The sequence below is a fragment of the Amphiura filiformis genome, chromosome 12, assembly GCF_039555335.1.
Source record: "Amphiura filiformis chromosome 12, Afil_fr2py, whole genome shotgun sequence".
In the NCBI taxonomy this organism is placed as follows: domain Eukaryota; kingdom Metazoa; phylum Echinodermata; class Ophiuroidea; order Amphilepidida; family Amphiuridae; genus Amphiura; species Amphiura filiformis.
Genome location: NC_092639.1, coordinates 28,831,026 through 28,854,459, shown reverse-complemented (window position 1 = coordinate 28,854,459; position 23,434 = coordinate 28,831,026). Strand labels below are relative to the sequence as shown.

General features: G+C 38.8%; 1 protein-coding gene across 1 annotated transcript in view; it reads left to right on the top strand.

The window, feature by feature from the left end:
* Positions 1–1,404: 1,404 nt before the first annotated feature.
* LOC140166017 (uncharacterized) overlaps positions 1,405–23,434 on the top strand; it is a 65,498-nt gene continuing 43,468 nt past the window's right edge. Inside the window, exons 1-9 of the mRNA XM_072189385.1 lie at positions 1,405–1,691; positions 7,336–7,457; positions 10,156–10,262; positions 11,805–12,020; positions 15,052–15,102; positions 18,312–18,394; positions 19,115–19,236; positions 21,448–21,557; positions 22,787–23,002. Coding sequence (XP_072045486.1) covers positions 1,548–1,691; positions 7,336–7,457; positions 10,156–10,262; positions 11,805–12,020; positions 15,052–15,102; positions 18,312–18,394; positions 19,115–19,236; positions 21,448–21,557; positions 22,787–23,002 — 1,171 coding nt within the window. The 5' untranslated portion in view covers positions 1,405–1,547. The remainder of the gene's footprint in view (positions 1,692–7,335; positions 7,458–10,155; positions 10,263–11,804; positions 12,021–15,051; positions 15,103–18,311; positions 18,395–19,114; positions 19,237–21,447; positions 21,558–22,786; positions 23,003–23,434) is intronic.

Here is a 23,434-nt window from a genome sequence, read left to right as displayed (position 1 = left end):
TTAGGATACTCCAACCACTCACATGGAATATTCTTAATAAGAAAATTATAAAATATCTTATCTTTATAAGATATACCAAATTTCTCAATCAACTGATCAAATGTAAGAACAATAGGTTGAGGCCCATCAATATTTAAAAGGTCAATGATATTGCAAATGCCTTTGTCAAACCATTCATCTCTAAAAGTTGACTGTACCCACCAAGTTTCATGCCCAAATCTTTCAGATGACCCCTGGATGACCTCGGGTGATCTTGGCCCACTAACCGAAACAAACTTGTTCTGTCTGAGGTCCAGATGCACCCACCCACCAACTTTGAGGAACGTGCGACCCCTAGTCTCCGAGAAAATAGGCGGAAAACAGTTTTTACTAATTTGACCTCAGATGACCCCTGGGTGACCTTGACCCACTAACCAATAACTTGTACCGTCTTAGGTCAAGATGCACCTACCCCGTGACCAAGTTGCATGCCCATATGACAGTTTTTACTAATTTGACCCCTAGATGACCTCTGGTGACCTTGACCCACTAACCAATACAAACTTGTTCTGTCCCGGGATCCCAAAAATTTGGCATGTTCAAGGGGGGCAAAGATTTTTGGCGGGCCAAGAGGGGGGGGGCAAGTGATTTTTAAGCGGGCCGAGAGGGGCAAGTGATTTTTGGCAGCTGTTCGAAATTTAACCCGGGGAAATAATTATTTGTCAGTAAATGAGTATCATTATTTTGGGACTGATTATTTGGACTACCACCCGGCATGCAGGTATGCCTGCATTAAATACATCAGAATTATTACCATTGCAAGATGGCTTAAAGCTAGCATTTCAAGTATCTCTTATAAGCTAATACTAAATGGTGCCCTCTGGAATCTCTTGAGGCATTGTCTTTTTTAAAGACATTTCTTGTTTACACTTGCGCTGGGACCTGCTGGGATCACTGAATGCGGGGAGTGGGTCTTTAACATACACTAATATAAGGGTGGTCCCCCACCAAAAAGAGCTAAAAGGGGTTTCTTATTTTCTAAAAAATGGAGCAACTGCAAAATTCCCGGCAAAATTCTATTTCTTGTTAGCTCTTGTTCCAAGTTCCCCAAATTTGCAATATAAATTTGCTGAAATATTAATTCAAAAGATGGTGTTTGTGTGGGGGGGGGGGTGCCTATTGACCGTCACTTCTGAATGAAGTTGAGTGTCCCGGGCCCCCGGGGTATATGGCATAGGCCTACCCTACACAATTTAATTGGTTTACACTTTCCCCGGGTCATGGAAATCTGATGTTGCTGTATTTACTTACTGGTATAAAAATGAAATCTGATACCACAAGTTTACTGTACTGCAGTATCAGCTTGTGTGTATTTTACACAGACTATTCACAACACTGGGTGAGTCAACAACAACTGGTTGCGATTAGATCAGATTTGGTAACTCGTCAGAGCCTATTTTGATGTGTCAGGGTCGTGTTTGTGGAAGGACTGATGAACATGATGAAGTAGATTGCCTACACAATAAAATAGCATACTGATTTCCAGTTGCAACGGATATAGTCGCAAGATGGAGTTGGTAAAGTTTGTCAGCGTGTTTGTCCTCTGTCTTGTTATTTTCCCGTACGAGAGTACAGGACGGCCGAACAAGGAGGTATATGGGAATTGTCGAGTTGCAGATTTTCAAGTACAAGTTGACTTTCAAGTAAATCGGGTAAGTACAGTACTCAACCCTCAATGCAATCCCAGCAAACACAAAACGGCTGTGGATCACAGCCTCATCCCCCACTTTTCCCAAAAAAGTTGAGATTTTTACACCACTGGATACCTCTGGCTACATAATGTTTATGTACCAAATATTTCTTGCAGATTATAAATTCGTTTAGCAAAAATATCGCGAAATTTGAATTTCGTTCTGGTGCACCAGAACGAAATTACAACACATTGTCTATGGAGCAGTGTAATACACATAAGGCCAAATAAAAAAATTAACATGTTTCACGTCCCCTCCCGCTTCCTTTTTTGAGGTTTCCTGGAATATATATTTGGTATTACTACTGAACAATATTATGTATAGGCTTAAAGCCATATTATAACATTTGCTGAGGAGAGCGCCCTCAATTTTTTTTTTTTTTTTTTAAATTCTGGTTTTTACACAATTCTAATGTACTCTGGTAAACAAAGATACTCTGCAAAAATCAAGACTTTAGGTGCTGTAGGTTTGTCAAAATCCGAGATTTTGAATACGCAGGAACCGTCGTTTTATTATTATGATGGAAATATCATTCAAACATGTATGCCATGTCCATAACGCATTAATAACACAGTACGTAACACGGCGTGCGGGACACACACATCAGAGCTTCAGAGGGTTGTACCGTATTACAACCGCTGAAGTAACATGCATTAGCGCTAGTACTAGTAGTAATTCCAATTTTCTATGCTTTACCTCACTTGTTCGGCTCAAAATTAAAGGGGGGCATTATCTGACAGTAAAAGCTAACATTTTATGGAAAATAAATACTAATCTATTTTTACAGAAATGTTATAATATGGCTTTAAGTCAAGGGCTGATTCATACTTCATATATTCTAAGTTGAGTATTTTTTTCAACTGGGGGTACACTGTTCAAATGGCCATAAGAGGACGTGCCGCAATCATGGGAAGCATTATTGACCATTTGGTATATTAATGATTAATGACCCTAATTTCCCTAAAATTTGGGGGGAAAGTTGAAAAAAGTAAGACACAATTTGTGTTAAATTTGACTTAAAAATTTAAATGTTGGTATATCGATGGGTCCAAATTTCTTTAAAAATTGGTATGGGTCCACTTTCAAATTCTCAGTGGCACACCCCTACTCAAACCAAACAGAGTACCCCACCCTGGTAAAAAACAAGTATTCCTTATTGGACCTGTTTTGTCTAATACATTTTGTTGATGAAAAATCAGTTATATTTGATGTCAAATATCTGGTGGAAATATAGACTATGCCATAGTCGAATTTTGATAAAAAATATGTTATTATTTATTTTATCATGATGAACGCAATCTGTTGAACTCAAAATTATCCTGATGTTTATTAAACATGTTAAAATTAAAGTGTACAAATACTAATATGGACGGTCATAAAGAGTTTATATAATTAGATGATTTGTGACAATAAAAATGCAAAGTATCTTGCATAATTATAATGGCTCACTTCAAAACTAAACAATTCTGATTTTTGAATCTACCAGTTTATTGATCACGAAAGCGGGTTACCCCAGGACTTTGCTCAATCATACTTCTTTATCAATCCAATTTAACCACAAGTACTAAGCATGGTAGTACATGACCCGCTAAATGTACGTCCATGCACCACTGTTTAACTTTCGCGCCACCACAAACGTGCCGCAAATTCCAGAGATTGTTGTGTACGATGTAGTTAATGGTAATGGCACGCTTCCCGGAGGATTTAAACAATAGCGTAGATCTGGCGACCAATCACAAGCCAGATCCATTTAAAGATGCATTACATCATGGTTAATTTTAGTTAGGCCAGAAATTGGCCTAACTCTCCATAGAGTCCTGTGTTAAGAATCTTAACCGCAACCCAAAGTAAGTAGTCCACTTGGGAAGCTAACAGTCTAGTGGAAATATAGATTTTACTTCAACAAATATTTGTTAGAAGTAGATTAACAATGAATACTTGTTGCATCAAATATTTGACATCTAATAAAGAGTATGAATTAGGCCTCACACAACTTTTCTTGGAAATTATAATTGTAGTGTACACATTAGCTTTTGTCACTGACAAACATAATGGTATTGTGACTAGTCATTTGTCAAATATTTGTTATATGCTTCCACAAATGTTTGACAAATCTTTAATGTTGCTTTCATCTAAGCAGAGCTGCATAAAAATACATAAGTTTCTGCAGGCCTACACCTACAGTGAAAAGGCTTCCATGCAATCATTGTACAGACTATTGAAAAAGTTTTTCACATTCATGATTTCACATATTTGATCCCCATGAGGATTTTTGTCCAATGATTGTCAGTGGAATATTTGGGGAGGGGGGAGGCATAGGACACTTTGTCCCCTTTCCCCCAACATACCCAACCGTATACTTTTTTGTGCAATGGCATTAAAACAGGCATGATATTTTTCAGCTGAATTCAGCTTTTTGGACAATTCAAATTTATGCATTTTTATTTATTTTCAGCCCAATTTTTGTGGTTTTTTTTTCCAATTTCACACTGTTTTTCAGCTTTTGTTGTTCTACTTCAGCTTTTTTCAATCAAACCACTCTCATGCTTATTAAAAAACAGTTGCTTGCTTGGTCCATGCAAAGGTGATCTTTTTGCAGCCTTTTTGACTTCAGCTCCACTGGCTGTCATGAGTAGAGTTTCGGGATATAGCAATTGATTGATTGACCAATCAATCAATCAATTGATGAATCATCAATCAAATAATCGATTAGTAAATCAATCAGTAGCATAGCCAAGATTTTTCCAAGGGGAGAACAAGGTTGTACAAAGGGGGCCAAGTGACCGGTTACGGTTCGCTATCTCTAAGGACCGCTATCTCTAAGGTTCGCTATCTCTAAGGTTATGGATAGCGAACCTTAAACAAAATTAGTGATAGCGAACCTTAGGTATAGCGGACCTTTATTGCAATTAGTGATAGCTAACCTTAGAGATAGCGTAACCTTCAATAAATTAGTGATAGCGGACCTTATTCAAAATTAGTGATAGCGAACTTATTTTAAATTAGTGATAGCGTAACCTTATTTAAAATTAGTGATATCGAACCTTAGAACTAGCGAACCTTATTCTAAATTAGTGATATCGAACCTTAGAAGTAGCGGACCTTTTTTTAGGTATAGCGCACCCTTTTCTCTATTAGAGATAGCGGGATTCTGATCTCCATAGACTTTACACGTTAGTGATAGCGAACCTTAGAGATAGCGAACCTTAGAGATAGCGGACCTTAGAGATAGCGGGATGTCACCAAGTGACCTTCAGGGGGCAACATTTGAAGTGGTCAAAAAAGGCCTAAAAATCTACTTTATAAAGTATCACAGAGGGCAAGATTTTTCGGGGGGATGCTCAACTACAACTAGTCACGACTTAATTTACATTCTGTAACATCACAACAAAGCTAATGTAGGAAAAGTGTCCAATTTTATACTATTTGTGCAATTTTCTAACTGGGCATTTTAAAGCATGTTGCAGACATACAGATATTGTTTATTGCATTCATCATGTTCATAATGTGTGGGTTCATTTTAATTTTTCAAGTTCAAAGTTGACTACAATCACAACTCTTTAAAATCACAAATCTGATGTTCATATTTCAGATGGCCTTGGATGCAAATTAACTTATAGCCCAGATATTCCCCAGACAACCCCTGAACTTGAACACTGTTTTTGGTATGGACCACAATGGCCTCATCCCAATGCCATGGTTCAATAACCTAACTTTAACAACCAGAGTGCAAAATGTGACCTCAAGTTGCAGAGTATGAGGTTTTGTACCCAAATTTTCAAAGGTCGTTCAATAAATGTACAAATGTATTGGGGGTTAAAGAAATCTGCCCTGATAGATGAGCATGTTGTGGATCCTAGTGACTGTTTTTGGTATGTTTCCTTGTGAAGTTGTTGACCTCCTGCGTGATGATATCAGCAGTAGACAGCAGGGCAATCATGCAAGTAATGAACCAATGACAAACACATATGAATAGGAATAACATCAATTTTAAGAGCATAGTTCACAAAGTGTTGTTCTTGCATGCTGTGCTAATTACTGACCTGGGCTTTTGGGTATGAGGTGTAATTACTAGAAACACTTACAAGTGGTGAGCTCACACTTTAGGCCTATGGTTTATGCACAGTTGAAAACAGCATCTTTGGGAAATTGGGCTTATAAACTACAGGTTTCTGCACTATAGGAGCTCAAACACTCTTTCTCTCTCAGTACACAGTTAACCCCAATAGGTTTGTACATGCATAAAATGACCTTTGAGTGTGTTGGGGACAAAAACTCATAATCCACAACTTGAGGTCAACTTTTTAATGGAAGTCATGGAGGTTATTTAACTTAGTCACTGGGTATGAGATCATTTGGGCTCATAGCACTAGGATCCACAACATACTCATCTATCAGGGCACATTTCTTTAACCCCAATACATTTGTACATTCATAGAATGACCTTTGAAAATTTGGGTACAAAACCTCACACTCTGCAACTTGAGGTCAAACTGCACTCTGGTGGTTAAATTGAGGTTATTGAACTATGGCATTGGGATGAGGCCATTGTGGTCCAAGTGTGTTCCTATTTATAATACATTATGTTGATTAGAAGCACAGATCTGTGTTAGAAGAGACCTTGCCCGATAAGTTGGTCTAGTTTAATTTAAATGGAATATCAGTGTTACATAGATGATTTTAGGGACAGATCTTTATTTATGACAGTGGGGCAAATTCACACATAAAATTTCCTGGCAAAGATTGCGCCCCCCTCTACCACTGCCATAACAAGTATCTTCATTTTGATATTTTGTGTTATGCTTTTTACCAAAAAAATTGTGTTCTCCTTTTTCCTGAAAAAATGTTTCCCCCCTAAATTCCCCATTCCTCTGTTGGCATAAATATTAAGGGGGGAGGGTCACTCCCATTGTGGCCTGTACACCATCCGTGATAATCAACTTTTGAAAAGCACCCTAAACAAGGATTTAACCCTTGGCTAAAACAATACCCTAAACAGGGATTTTATTCCTTACATCAAATTTCATACCCTAAATTTAATTTCTGCGTATTAGCAATTGCAATTTTGCTACCCTTTTTCCAATTTTTCAAGTTTTTGACACCCTAAACGGGAGACGCACATTATCGTGCCTACCCACGAAAAACTACCCTTTTTATGTGTTTTTATTATCGCGGATGGTGTACACCTCGGGGGTGTACAGGCCACAATGGGAGTGACCCCCCGCGGTAACCAGTCCCTAGTAAGGTTTTACTCGAGTATTCAGACTCCACATCACAGCGCGATGCTTTTAAAACATTACAGCATCGCGTGATTAAATTAAAATGTACCGGTACATTTCAATTTCATCGTGTTATGCTGCAATGTTTTAAAAGCATGTTGGGTCATTTGGCGACTTGAGGTCTTGATTTGTGCTGTATTCTATAAAAGTGTGCCAAATGAGCAGAAATGCTGCAAAATATGTGCGATTTCCCATATTTCTGAGAAAAAAATTAAATTATCAGAAAGTTGAAGTCTCCATTTCTGAAGCTCCAAGAAGGTGATTTATTTCATAGAAAGTGAGCCAAACACTAGCTATTTTGACCAAAATAAATATTATGTTTTCAGTATGTAGGAACTTGGTACCATATTGCTCAGACCACAGCATCCAGTCGATATCAAAGAAGATCTCATTACAGTCTTCTGAAGTTTGGTGGTGGCCTTAATATGAGAACAACCAGAATACTGGGGTGAGTAGTCCTGTAAAAGTGGTCATTTTTGTGCCACATTTATTTTCATACTTTTCATGTTCCAAGCTTCTACCGTGAAAATATAACAATGCACAAAATATATTCTTTTTGTGTAAATGTCAGTGTACCAAAAGGCCAAAAATGTGACCCATGTTTTGTGGCACATCCCAGTATAATCATTTGTACTCTGAGCCCGGGACTCTGAGTCCCGGCCCCCCAACTCAACAATTGACAACCATGAGAGTTACCAAATTGCGCGGAAAAGGGGTTATTTTTTACCAGTAGCAAGGACCTTGAAATTGGCAAAATAGGGGGTATTTAATTTGCACTGTCCGTGAAATTTGACAGTGAAATTAGCAAAATAGGGTTTTTTAATTTGCACTGTCCACGAAATTTGGATAAAAGCAAGGACCTTGAAATTGGCAAAATAGGGGGTATTTAATTTGCACTGTCCTTGAAATTTGACAGTGAAATTAGCAAAATAGGGGTTTTTAATTTGCACTGTCCACGAAATTTGGATAAAAGCAAGGACCTTGAAATTAGCAAAATAGGGGGTATTTAATTTGCACTGTCCATGAAATTTGACAGTGAAATTAGCAAAATAGGGGTTTTTAATTTGCACTGTCCACGAAATTTGGATAAAAGAGGTAATTGAGAAAATCCAGAAATTTTATGTCAATATTTAGTGTCATTGATAAGGGGTGTTTGAAATTCTAATCACTGAAAGCGGGTGTTTGAAATTCTAGTCATTGAAAACCACAAAAAGGGGTTGTTTTTGGCCAACTTTTGTCCTCAATTTTGCATGAAAAAGGGGTCAAATTTGATGAAAAATCATTGCAAAAGGGGGCTTTTGAAAGATTTGGTAACTCTCATGGTTGTCAACTTTTGTGTTGAGTTGGGGGCCGGGCTCTGAGTACCCCTACCTTGAGGTCATATCTAGTCATTTTGTACACTTTTTCCTTTCCAACCTGGGACAAATTTGGCTCACAGTCTTTTGACTCCTCGGAATGACCAAACAGATATATGTGACATAGCCTGCTCAAAAGTGAATTTTGGAGGGGAGGGGAACAACATCTTGATAGCTATTTGCTATGGTGAGGTCCTGACAAGCATTATCTAAGCAGCCACTCAGAAGCATACAGCCAAAGCTATTAGCCGGTGGTGCAAATAAAAAGGTCCACTTTTAAGTGTAAAAACCCTTTTTTTGAAGGAAAAATTTACAAAAGATCCACTTTTTTCAGTAAAAACTATGAAATTTGCCCTTTTTTGAAGAAAGAAATCACTATAAATGCCCTTTTGAGTCCACCACACCCCCACAAATAAATCCTGGCTATAGCCTGCACACAACAGAGTGATTTTGCTGTGATATCACAACCAAGTTGAACAATTTGAACTCTAGAAATGCCCTGAAATCCATCATACATTGAGATTTTTTCTCATGGAGGGTGTAAAAATTTGCCAGAATACACAGGCAGTTGCTAGTGTGGATTATAACATAGGCCTTCAAACACAGAAGGCCTATGATTATAAGTAGGCGTACATCAGGCTTTATAACCAGCCACACCTATCCCCAAATAAGGACACGCCTCAGATTATTAGTGAAGATACAGCCAGATTGGATCTGGATACTGACAGTGTAACTGCTTGCCCTCTACCGCATACCGACCGACCCAAAATTGGCCAAAATCAGGGTCGGCCCTATTAAAAAATCATTTTTTTAATAGTTTTTAGTGTATAATTTTAATGGTTTTTTATTACCTTTTCTGTGTCTAAATTTCATTTCATTTTCAAAGCTAAATTTGGCCAGCAACATTTTTCTAAAGAAGAAAATCATTACTGTAAACTCCTGTAAGTATGCAGTTCTGATTGAATCAAAGGTCTGAAGGTGAAGTATTGATGTATCTTTCCTCATGACCAATGTTCATTGCAGTGATGTCATGGGGAACCGAACCGAATCTGATTGGGGGGTACAAGCCATTTTTCCGCAATTTTCCTATGGGATTTTTTAAAATTTCGGATCAATTGGGGGGCATGTGCCCTCCGTGCCCCTATGATGCTACGCCACTAGTTCAATATGCCTACAGGCCTAATACAGTAGTGAGTAAGTCAACCGACTGACCCACCCACCCCAAAAATTCCACTGGAGGGCAAGCAAACATTTTTTTTTTTCTTGGCCCAAGATCTGAACTCTCTCTACACGGGTGTCAACTACAGGCGACAAGTTCTAAATTTTCTTTAAAAATAAAAAATGTTTCAGAAAGGGAGGCCACAGGTCTCGATTCAGCTGACTGCTCAAAGATTTTTGTCTCATTTGGCTCACTGTAACTCGTAGCTCCATAATGTTTCCTAGGACTAAATGTATTGCTACTGATTGACCAGTGACGCAACTAGGGGGCAGGGGGGGGGCAACATGCCCCTGGCGCTACCACTAGGGCCGCCAAATCAGGCTCATTAAAAAAAATGTCATTCCCACACCCCTGCATATAAGATATTCTCGGGTGGGGGGTAGGGCGCCAATTTTGTTTCTTGCCTCCGGCGCTACCAACCCTAGTTACGCCACTGTGATTGATTGACAAAGAAGGGGAGCATGGCTCCCTTGTCCCCTTTGTGTATGCCACTATTTTTAGGGGGCACTCTGTCCCCTGCAAGAATAATGAGACACTGAAATATTCTAAATACAAGTTTATTATTATTACAGAAATCTGGGCTGCAGTATATATGAGTTTAATGCAGTAAGTCGTGCAGAGGATAGGAGTGTACCTGCTAAAATGAACCTGTTATTACCCAATGGACCCCGTGTTACAGGTAAATGTGATAGATTCACTTGATATACCCAGGTCTGCACAGGATATTTTTTTGGATCGCTATGCTCGCAAATTGGGTTACAGCTAGATGAATATGGGGTATTTTTTCAAAAAATTTGGAAGAAATTTTTACACCAAATTTACGCCCCAAACTGAGACCCATATCTGCACCACAGTATCTCCCTGGGCCTGATTACCATCACTATGTGTGTTTCTACAACAATGTCATCCTGTATAGCTTACTGTAAAAACCCACCATTTCCTCTTGTCACTGGTAATCCTTCATGTCGCTAGTCGTCACTGGGAATCCTTCATGTCACTAGGCAACAGAATGCATGCCAGCAGAAACACACCCAGTGTCAAAAAACAGCCTAATAAACGGAGTGATTAAAACAAAAACTGCATAGCTCCCACAATTGTATTATATATATATAGCTGTGCATCAGGGTAATGGAAGTTGATTTTGAGTTTTCTGTCACATATTTTTTGTCGAGTGATGAAATGCAGTGACATAGCTAGAGGCAAGGGAGGGCACGTGCCCTGTGCCCTGTCTTAGGGCACCATATTGACCATGCAATTCACTGCCCCCTCCAAAAAGATGCAACTTAGAACCATTTTGTCCTGTATACAGCACCTTAAGGGGGTGCTACACCCCTGCACAATTTTGTGCCTATTTTTGCATTTTTCTCAAAAATTATAGCGCATTGGTGACAAGTAAGATATGTATATTTTATAGGGGCACGGACTACAACTACTGCACTGGAAATTTTATTTCAGCACAGACAACATTTGTGGAGTTACAGTCAAAAATGAGGGAAAACCAATATTTGATCAATAAATCAATAACTACTTGCCTTGAGTTGCTAAATTTTCAGTGCAGTCGTTGTAATCCTTGCCCCTATAATATACATATCTTACTTGTCACCAATGTGCTATAATTTTTTAGAAAAATGCAAAAATAGGCACAAAATTGACCAGGGGTGTAGTACCCCCTTAAGCAATGATAAGATGAAGAACCTGAAAGATTTAAACAGGCCTAGAGACTTTCTAATTAATTCATTTAGGTACTCATCACAAAGTTTATAAAAGTGAAAAGTAGTGTTAACTTTTTTAGTACTGAAAATCATTTTCTTGGCTAAAGAACCGTTTTTTCTTTCTACTTAGAACCCTCTGAGGGCTCTTTCTTAAATGGATCCTTAGAGGTTCTTCAAGCTTAAGGTTCTTGGTCTTTCTTAATGGATCCTTAAAGGTTCTTCAAGCTTAAGGTTCTTGCTCTTTCTTAATGTATCCTTAAAGGTTCTTCAAGCTTAAGGTTCTAAAAAAGAACCTTTTTTTGGCTAAAGAACTTTTTTTGGTGCTACAAAGAACCCCATGGAAAACCAATGGGGTCTTTATATGGGGTTTTATACTCTTTCTATACCATGCCATTTAAACATTGGTTTTTGGCAAAATGTTTTGTTGTGTTTGCTGGGGTGTAGAACTTATCATGACCGAAATAGTGAATATTTTAGTGAATGTCTGTGTGATTTCTTTTTCATAACAGAGCCATATTGGGTGTTGCATACCGACTATGATAACATAGCAGTAATATACAGTTGTCATACCATAGTACCAGAGACTGGGGAATGCCAAGCAGGTAGAGAGAAGGCATGGGTGATTGGAAGGACTACACAGTTAACAGATGAGCAGCTTCAATATGTTCAACAGCTTCTTGAAGGAGTGTGTGTAGATCCTGCCAGATTACACTTTGTACCATCAGGTAAAATGTAGGGTATACCCAGTGGCGGTGCCACAGGGACGCATGGGGGGGGAATTCCCCCCAGTCAGAACTGTTGCCCCCCAGTAAAAACCCAAAATTACGAAAATTTCCACTTTTTGTAGCAATTTTGCACAAAATTTGTTGATTTTGCCCCCCTGAAATTCACTTGCCCCCTCAATGCTGCCCCTCTCCCCAATACCTATCAGGGTAGGGGATTCTATATTCGCTGTTGTAGTGCACATTAGAATATGACAGTTGCTAGGTCAACTGGATCACGCTTTCTTTGTTACGAACCACTGATCGAAATGATCACAACACAAAGCCTATGGCATATCAAAATTCAGAACAGGTGTTTGAGCCCAGGCTTGGAGCAGTAGCCAATGGTTACTAACGTGCACTATGACAGCGAATAGTACTAGTACTTAGTAGTGACCAGGCCGCAGACAAATTTTATTTTTTAGCTTGCCCGATCGGGCAGGCAATATCCAAAAATTGGTTGCCCGAAAATGCCCGAAATTAACCCATATTCCCGGCAACAATTGTCGACAAAGTCACATACCGTACTCATCATGCAGTGCAGTGCATAGTACCGTAAGTGTGCCGAATTTGGCAGTTTCATTCTTACGGAAATCCAATACTTTTCTCAGTTAAGTTGAATTAGTTGATAAATAAATGAGTATTCATGAAATGCATAAAAAATGAACATTTCATTCAATTATTTCACTGTTTGTTTCTTACATGTGGAAAATAATGTGTATTTTATGTGAAATTTTGTCAGTAAAGTCACGGCGATTTACGTATTTCGCCAACCACTAGTACATCTCAATCTCAATGCAAATACATGGCCAGCTGACATCATTGACGTCATGATATTTGCACGAAACAGGTTCTATAATTGGCCAAACTTCCAATACGTCACGTAACGGCATGACGTTCATTAGCATATATACATGTATATGTCTGCAAGTCTGGTGTGGGATACGAGTGCCTAGCGAAATTTGAGTTCCATTTCAAGAAGTTTTCTACTTTGTTTTGATGTTTTTTTACTTCTGTGAACACGCCAAGTTGGACAGAAATACTCCATTTTAAATCATCAAGCTTTAATTGGTTTAAATTTAGACTTGCCCGATCGGGCACAGCTCTTCAGAGTTTTAATTGCCCGACAAAAAATGTGATTGCCCCGGGCTATCGAACAGGCGATTTGTCGCAGCCTGGTAGTGACATATATATGTACCTACCAGTGCTCTTAAGTATGGGCCTCTTGATAGAAAAATAATATCTAGAAAGAGGGGTCATTTTGTACATATCTGATGGGGCCATTGGGTAGAAGACTCAAAATTGGGTCACTATAATACTACTCCTGAGTTGACGGACTATAGGTAGAAAAAAAGAGTTATTGGGTAAAAAATCTTGAATAAATGGGGTCATTGGGTAGGAAGCTAAGTATAATTATGATCATTGGGTTCCCTGCCACATTTTGGATTCTTACATGAATCACAATATTGAATCATTTTGAAAAGAGATATGGGTCCAGCGATATTGCAAATTGCAATGTCATTGGATTTTTTTGTTGGGTGTGGGCTGAGCAACCATCCCTCAACCGTGGAGGTGGCATCCGGGCAAAACACACTCATGGCTGGGACCGGGGGCTGGGACAGAATCATAAAGGACATTCCTCGCCAATTGTCATCAATACCGTAAGTGTCCAATAGTCAAGGTCATTTGTAATCACAACCTAGCTGAAGACTGAAGGTTTCAGTCGCAACGTCAGTTCGTCCGTCAAAAATTGGTATGTCTGGTTGATCTAAAGGTCATCTTCACATGATTATTTCATGAGGAATGTCAGTTACTCATTGCCAATCAAATCCTTCAAGAAGATCTGTGATTTTTCTGTTGACATCAGCAACAAAATGGCAATGTATAGCTGGTACCTCTAAAATACTAAATACTAAATTCTGTTAACTTGCGTTCGTATATACGCTACTGGTAAAGTGTGGATTCATTACCGATTAACAATGTTTGGCTCATGTACAAAGCTGTAGGAAGAGTTATTGAAAGAACTATTGAAGTTTGACATATCAATGTCCTAGTGACCAACTATGGTCAACAAGTTTGACAATTCTTCTAGTACAGTCTTCACTTAAAGCTTCTTTCATCATTGGCTTAGCTACACTGCAAAAATTGTGTCTTACCTGAGGACACTATTTTAAGACACGACTTTGAAGCCACTTTTTAGCCATGTCCTTATGCAAGTCATGTCTTGCATGTAGACATGGCTTGTGGAAAGACAGGACTTTGAGCTATGTCCTTATCCAAGACATGACTAGCTATAAGACATCAACAAAGTATGTAGCTATAGCCTTAAGTCATGTCTTAATTATAGATGTCTTACTTCATGTCCTAATTAAAGACACATTATTGAATAAGTGACTTCTAACAAGTCACTAATGCTTCGAGTCGTGTCTTATCGCAATTTCCTATGTCTCTAAACTAGACATGACTCATATGCATAAAGTCATGACTAACCACAAGATATGTGGTTATGATATGTGACTTGCACAAAGACTCTAAATTAAGACATGTCTTCTGAAGACATGTCTCCATGCTAGACACAATTTTTGCAGTGTAGCCACATGTCTGCCCGTCATTTTGGACAGGCAGTTTGCTCCTGGGACAGACAAGAATGCCTTTGACAGAAAAAAATGCTTGTTCAAGTTCTGTAAACTCAAAACAAGATCAGACTAATAAATTAAAGCTATAGCAATAGCAATTTGAACTGATTGAACCCCCAGAAGGTGCAAGGTCTGGTTTATGTTTTCAAGGTTAGATTTTGGACAGGCAGTTTTGGTGAAAATGATGGGCACTTGTCAAATCCTAGCTAAGACCATGTCTCTCATTATCCTTTCCTTTTCCAGAAGTTCATTGACCCTGAATGGAAACCATTTACCCCTTCAGAAACAAGTGATTGACAATACACACACAAACCCATGCAGTGGTAAATAAACTTTGAGATTGCTTTCTTTTATCACAGATTGTGACGTTTCTCTTGGCATATCATCACCATTATCAGTAGCAGACCCAGGCAAGTAAAAGGCCGGGGGCACTTCAACTTTGGAGGTGACGCGTATGTAGGGCTGTTAAGACCCCCATTTTCAGCATCGCTGTCACCCAAAGACCCCATATTTTTTTACAAACACATGCTCTGTCACCCGAAGACCCCCTATTTTTCCATTTGATCTGTCACCCAAATACCCTTACAAGTTCAATTTGAACAGCAACTTTCATTCATCACTGATTTTGTTACTTATTTTGATAAAACAAAGAAATTTGAAGCCATTTAGAACTAAAACTTTGATTTTCGAGGTTTCTGTGGCGCTGTTTCAGTTCTCACCCAAAGATTCCAAAAAAAAAAAAGGTCATGTTCTCACCCAATGACCCCATATTTTTTTTATTTTGCTCTCACCGAATGCCAAAAATCATGCTCTCACCCAATGACCCCATATTTTTTACACTTTGCTCTCACCGAATGCCCCTTAGTGCGAAAGTGCCAGCCCTACACCTATATCCATTTCAAATTGAAGTGCCCCCCCCCTGGGGTAAAAGGATTTGTCTTTAGCTACTAAACACAGCCAAATTCAAAAGTCTCCACTAGTTTCATCCCCATTTAATCAGAGTCTGATGAGTTTATGGCAAAATAATTTATATAATAATTTTCTATACACTTTCCTTCGAAGGTTGGTACCAAATTTGATATCAAAAGTTTAATCATTGTGAGCATAGGAGCTATTGCTTAGAAATTTGTTCAGTTTTAATTACGAATTGACCACGCAAAAGCCGATGCATGGTATCAGCTTATTATGTGGCCTGAAGCAACCTGTACAGGAATCATCATTGTACACTTGCCTGCGCACAATTGAAAGAGCGGGGTATTTGATTTGCATTTTGACATGCATGACTAAACCTTTAACCTGCCGGCCTATTCAGGCGACGTAATTCTTGGCACTCACGCTAGCTCCGCTACGTGATACAATTCCCTATGTCATTTTAAAAATTGCATGAATTTCCAAACAACGGTTCCTATGCTCACGATGATTAAACTTTTGATATCAAATTTGGTATCAACCTTCAAGGAAAGTGTATAGAAAATTATTATATGAATTATTTTGCCATAAACTCATCAGACTCTGATTAAATGGGGATGGAACTAGTGGAGACTTTTTATTTTGGCTGTGTTTATATACGTTTCATAAAGGTTCTGTCACAAAATGACAGCAATATTGTTGCTGCAGATGGTATCATTTCAGGGGCGTAGCCAGCTTCCTTGTTCTGAGGGGAGGTAAAATTAAAAAATTTGGGAGTAAAGTCGAAAAAACTTACCCGGTTGCATCATTTTGACCCGGTATTATCAGTGGGATATTATGTATTCTGTTTCTTTTTGAGAAATTGTGCGTGTAAAGTCTTTGAGCCTCCAAAAAGGGCTTTATTGAGACAATTTGTGCAGGTATCGTGCACAAATTTGGTATTTTGCATTATTTTGGCCCATGATCATAGTGAATATTGTTGGGATACGGGCTCCATGCCCCATATCTTTTCCTTTGTGTTCCTTCTTTTCTGTTTAATTTTTTGTCAGTGGGGCACTTTTCTCTTTAATTTGTTGTCAGGGGGCACTCTGCCCTCCTGCTACACTACTGTATCGTCAGAGGCTGAAAATATGTTTTTCCCCGCAAGCAATACAGAATTTCCCTCCATTTTTACCAAATTTCTAGAGTTGGGCGACTATCACTTTTTTCCTAGTCGACTAGTCGGCAGCAAATAGTCGCGACTACGACTATAGTCGCGACTATCTGTGGTTAAAATTGGACTGAAAAATCGGGTGAAAGATTGGTGGCAATTTAGTATTTATAATGCATGATTACAGGACCCGTGATTGCCGGTATCGCATCACAGTTTGCTACACAAACCAGCACTGTTGCGATACAAATTGCTACACTGTATCGCACGTTTGCGATGCAAATATTTGACTGTAAAATGCTGTAATATAGGCTTAACTTTTCTGTTCAATTAAATTCACTTGCCACTTTCCAGCAACAGCACAAGAAACTTCATATAATTTCTCAAACCTTCAATATTCCAATAGCGATCTTCGTTCGTTTCCATGTTTTGCTGTGCATGAAAATATGTAAACATGCCGGTACGGCAGTTCATATTTTCCATGTTATGCTCATGAACGTGTTGCATCGTGCATGTACGATTAACTTTCACCTCCGACCTACGTCACCTGACCTCATCTAGACTACTGCATTTGTCGCTACAGGGGTGGCATTGCAACATTACGACTGTTTGTCAGCTAATTTATTTTCCTGTTGCTTTCTAAATATTCTGTTACCACAATAAGCATAGCTTTTTGAAATTACGTGAAAAGTACTTCTAATCTAATAATATTTTCCTAAATTTTCCCTTTTGGAAAACACTTCTCAGAAGTTCTCGCTGTTTCTTTCCAAAGTTGAAATAATCTCATACCTTCAGTAGTTGGTACAAACACCCAACCTGGGTCTGTACATGCACGCTATGACGCTGCTACACCTGTTATCGCTGCATAAATTATAATCATAATGAGATGTTCGACAGTTCTAAGTAATTTGAGTTTTTTAACGGCTTTTATCTTGTGGGAAAGTAGTTCGACAACAAGTCAATAACACCAATTTAATGATGATTTATGGACATTAGGATTACTTGTTGGTTAGTGTTACTATTGGTAAGACAATGACTAACATTTTTTCACATTTTTCGCAGTTTATAATTATGTTAGTATTTGGTTGGTTTGGGTGCGAATAACTGGCACTTTTAAAGTAATTTTTTATCACAAAAATATACTTGCATTAGTCGACTTTTGGTTTTCAATAGTCGTAGTCGCGACTATCAGTAATAGTCGCGACTAACGACTATTGGCGACTTAGTCGCCCAACTCTACAAATTTCCCTCCAGTATGACATATTTCCCTTATGTATTTCTTTATTGTTTTGGTCAAAAACTTAAGATTTCCCAGCAATGAGCTTCCTGTATTGCCCACTTTTTCCTGCCATGTGTATCGTTTCATTTCATATGGAAATTTCTCCTCTTGCATTAGACTGAGCACCTCCATATTCATTGAGTAAGTTCATGTGAGCTTTGGTTAAATTTGCCTCAAAATGCAGAAACTTGAGAAACTATTTTAGGGATGTAGAATTAATTTTAATAAATTGTCGCTGGAATAAATATAAACAAAATTGTTGTGTTTTCCCTAAATTGCAGGTCTCAACAGTAAACTGAAGGAGAACACACATTCTTGTGTTGTTGATGGATTCACAGCTCAGGAAAATTTGAACATTAATAAGGTACTGTATAATTATATTAATTTTAAAGCCATTCTTATGCTAAAAAAAGACACAAGTTTCTGTAGGTCAGCCATGCACATTTCCTTTTTGTAGCAATTACACTGCATTTGGGCTATGTTATTAAAAATCCAGTAAAATTGGTTTTCCATGCAAAAAAACCCCAAAACATTAAAAAAAAAATTAACCAAGTAAGCAAATTCAACCTTCATTGCTGCACAAACTTAAATAAACCCAATTTTGTAATTAATTTGACTATCAATAAGTGCAATTTGAGGCATATTTAAAAAAAAAAGATATTTAAGATGTGGAATGCTTAGTCTTGCGCCAAGTCTTAGAATTTTGTGACTACTGTAAGGAAACATGGTTTTGGCCCATTTCCCAAATTGCAAAAATATTAAAATTTGATTTTCATTGCCAGTTAAAACTAACTAAAAGATTAGGATTGAGCTGTGTTTCATTTGGCAAAACATGATAATATTTTTTAAATAAAAAATAAAAGCATTGTATTTTGATGGAATCAGAAAATAATTTTTAATATTTCATGGAATTCCTTTTTTTTTTTAAATTACAAAATATTTACATATTTTGGTGGATTTTAGAGTTGTTTGAAAAATGACCTACCGACCCTACTTGAAAGGTCCGTCAACCTGCAAAACTGGGTGTTTTGTTGTTGTTTTTGCCTTAGTTCCCTATTAATTCATGCTGTGTTTTATTTTTCAGTATTTAGGTACATGGTATTCTGTTGCACATGTCCAACCACGGGAATACCCTTATCAGCGTAAGTCAGTCTATAGTCTAACTGATGAGGGCGCTATTGCAATGGCGACACAGAGAATATCCAGGTAAGGCTATAAATTGTTTAGTTAATTATTAAGCATTCTGTAGACCACTCACCCGGAGGGGACACTTACTCGGTACAAATGACCATACACAGTGGCGTAGCCAGGATTTTGAAACCGAGGGGGCACAACTTGTAAATGTACCGACGGAAATATTTTTTACCGACGGAAGTTGTGATTTGTTGACCCAAAAATTTTTTGCATGGTTTGAAAAAGTGAAAAAAAAAAAGGATAATAGGCGGTACTAACATAAAAACGCATAATTTTTATGTGTACTGTAATTTTTCATCATTTTCTTTACAATTCTCCCCTTTTTCCTGTCACCCTGGGTGAAAAATAGTCTATTGTTAACCCAATTTTTTTTCAACAATGCCTTCCGTCTACCGACGGCCTTACATGAACCGACGGCCATGACGAGTGGGGGGGCACCGGCCCCCCTGGCCCCCCACTGGCTACGCCACTGACCATACAGGGATGTGCCGCAAACATAAGTTGCATACTTAGCCATTTGGTAATTAGTGCAATGATTTCTTTTTGGCAAACCAAGTTTGATAAGGATGGATCATTTTACCAAATATTCTAAATTACAGAAAAAAGCCCAATGTTATGTTACTGTAGCTAGCCAAAACAGGCTATGCCGGACTATTTAGCGTTAGCTTTGGATATTTAATTATTTTGTTTATTTTCACCCAACTTTTCCGGATGAAAAATACGATAAATAATCAAATGTCCAAAGCGAACATCAAATAGGACATCTTCACTTAATGGTTTTGAAATTTGCCAAAAATTTGTAAGGCTTGAGTTACCCCATTTGGCACCCTTTATTTTCCTCAAAGTGCAGAAAATAAACTTTTAGGGTGTTTTTAGGGTAGTAAAGACTCATTTTCAGAGAGCCAAAATATACTCATACTTCTCAGTTGCTAAATGTGTCCAGTTCCACACTCTCGTCCATGTTTATAATGTTCTTGCTTCATCTACACCTGAATACCTGTCCCCATTCTTCACACCCCGTCATTCTTAACTCCTGGTACTCATTGCGCTCTACTGCTGCCACTTGCCTTTCCATTCCGAGATCCCACAAGTTGGCTGGTGACAGAGCATTTTCCATCATTGCCGCTGTTTTATGGAATGGCTTGCCTTCCCACATTCGTAACTCTCCCAATGTCCAAACATTCAAAAAGAACCTGAAAACTCACCTATTCACCTAATGTTTCCTCCCTCTTGCATTTTTATGCCTCCACCGCGAGGCATACTGTTTTTGCAATGTCCGTCCTTCCGTCCATCCGTCCTTCCGTCCGGACGCTATATCTCGGGCATGGATGGGCGGATTGACTTCAGATTTTCAGGATAGGTGGGTCATGGTCAAAAACTCTGGCTACTTTTTTTTGGGTGGGGTTCAAGGTCATATACTGAGGTCAAAGGTCATTTGAGGTCAGGGGGCCCATTTTCCTTATTTACCTCTTTTCTCGGAGACTAGGGTCGACGTTCCTCAAACTTGGTGGTGGGTGCATCTTGACCCCAGGCAGAACAAGTTTGTATTGGTTAGTGGGTCAAGGTCATCCAGGGGTCATCTGAGGTCAAATGAGCAAAAACTGTCGTATGGCCATGATACTTGGTATGTACAGTCAACATTTAGAGCCAAATTTTTGGAAGGTCATTTTGGGGTCATCTGGGGTCACCCAGGGGTCATCTGAGGTCAAATTAGTAAAAACTGTCATATGGGAATGAAACTTGGTGGGTTCAGTCAACATTTAGAGCAAAATTTTTGAAGGTCATTTTGGGGTCACCCAGGGGTCATCTGAGGTCAAATTAGTAAAAACTGTCATATGGGCATGGAATTTGGGGGGTACAGTCAACATTTAGAGCCAAATTTTTGAAAGGTCATTTTGGGGTCATCCGAGGTCATCCAGGGGTCATCTGAGGTCAAATTAGTACAAACAGTCACATGGGCAGGAAACTTGGGCATAATCAACATATAGAGCCAGATTTTTGGAAGGTGATTTTGGGGTCACCAGGGGTCATCGCTCCCTCTGGTGGAGGCATCATGGTCGACGCTGTGCGTCGAAAACCGCGACATCCGAGAACCGCGGTCCATCTAGTTCCTTTCCATAGCGCTTTGTTTCTTCATTTAAAAGGCACTCTCTAAGTCTGTGTATTATTATTATTATTATTATTATTATAAAATTAACTTTTTTATCTTTTCATTGCATGCAGAGATGGAGAGTGTAGTACTAGGCATTTTGAAGCAGTTGCATATTGGCCTAGAGGATCAACAAACTCTGCTAAACTTGTACTTAATGTAACAGGCATGGCCATGCCACCAGGTAGGCAATTTGGTTGAAAAGATTCATCAGGAGGATCTGTAAGAAAAGCCAAGAGGTTCCAAAGATAATCCATGTGTACGTTTCAGCAACACATGTTGCCCTTTTCAGCACTTGATGTGACATGACTGCTACTGTGAACTATGAGTTTTCCCTGTTGACCTATTTGATGCAAGATACAGTAGCTCATCAAAAGCGTGAGAGAGTCAACAGGGACATTTTTAGCAGTTGATCGGAAAATTTCTGAAAAAGATGTCGCATGCTGTAAACAAATTTTTTTATAACCAATCGCACATGACGGAGTGTTCTATGACTGCATGGAGTGGTATATCAATCATACCGTGATGCTCTTATTTGATGCGGTGGTCGAATACATTTTCAAATCTTCAAAAATGAATTGGCTAAATATGTTTTGATGGTCACGTACGTATGAGCTGTGTTTTTTTAAACGTCCTCCTGAATCACAGATTACTACAGACCCAACTACAGACTATCCATTAATGGTCAAAGTCCCTGTGCTTTGTATGCTGTGAATTCTCACATTTTCTTGAGGGCCGATCATTCAATCATGCGTGTCTAACAATCACACCAGCATTGCGGCATGTGAAAAACTCCCAACATTTGTTTGCTTATTATCTTTCATTTTAAAAAGATTTAGGGTTCTAGCATGTTTCATTGAGTACCTAGACTCATTTTTAAAAATCTGACACCCATAAATCCAAGATGACCACCAATAAAAAAGCAAATTCGGTGATTTTTGTATTTTTTGCTCTTATTCAACTCAAGTGTCCTTGACACCAAGTATGAAGTGTCTACGTTCATGAAAGTTCATCTGTGTTGACCGTTGTGTTTGGATCAAAAGTTTAAATCAAAATCAAAATTATGAAGTGTCTAGCTTGTTTAATTTGAAAAAAGTGTTTTCGGTGGAACCTTCCCTTAAATTCAACAAGAAAGTCTACACTTAACTGATTTTGCTTTGCTTTTATGTGCAGTGGCGTGCGCAGCACATTGAAAGTGGGGAGGGGTTGTAGGTTGTTCAGTTCCCCCGAATGGAGTCTGAATAGGAGTGTAAACGAGCGGAATGACTGATTTCCCTTGAATTTCCCCTGATTTCCCCCGAATGACCAACAAAAGTGGGAGGGGATGTGCCCCCCTGCCCCCCTTTGCGCATGCCATTGTTTATGTGTGATATGTTTATATAATCTTCTTGCTCATGTTACTGTCCATTACAGAAGACTATTGGGTCCTATATGTCGACTACGATGCATATGCTATAGTGTACAGTTGTAGCGAACGTAACAGAGATGGTACCTGCAGTGACAATGCTAAACATGTGTGGGTTATGAGCAGAGTGATGGTTCCACTGTCTGATGAAGAGTTGGTACATGTAGAGAAGGTCTTACAAGATGTCTGTGTGCAACCAAGGCTATTGGAAGTTGTTCCTAATGGTGAGTTACAGTTCTGATAAAAAGTCTTTGACTTTCTTGTCTTGCGCTTATGCACGACAAAATTGGCACCCAAGGTTTTTTCATGTCACGCCAATACCCACAACACGCAGGCCCAGCCTGATGTAATTGTGAGCCTTGAAAATGCCTCACTGCTACAGGTGCTACTTCTATCATTATTCTCATATCTATTAATTGAAACAAACCCTTAAAAGAGAATGCTACCCTGGAGGCACTAACATGCAAAGGTGGTACGGGTATGTGCCACATGCAGTCAATGGTCCCTTTTTCAAGCTCTCCGGCAGTTCCGAAGATACACATATGGAGATCAGGCTCCAGTTCTTTAACCTCACCTGGAGTGTAGCTCTTTATTTCAAATTTGGAAGAAGATGGAATTTCTTAGCTCCACAGCTTGTAATTTGTCTCAGTTTTAGT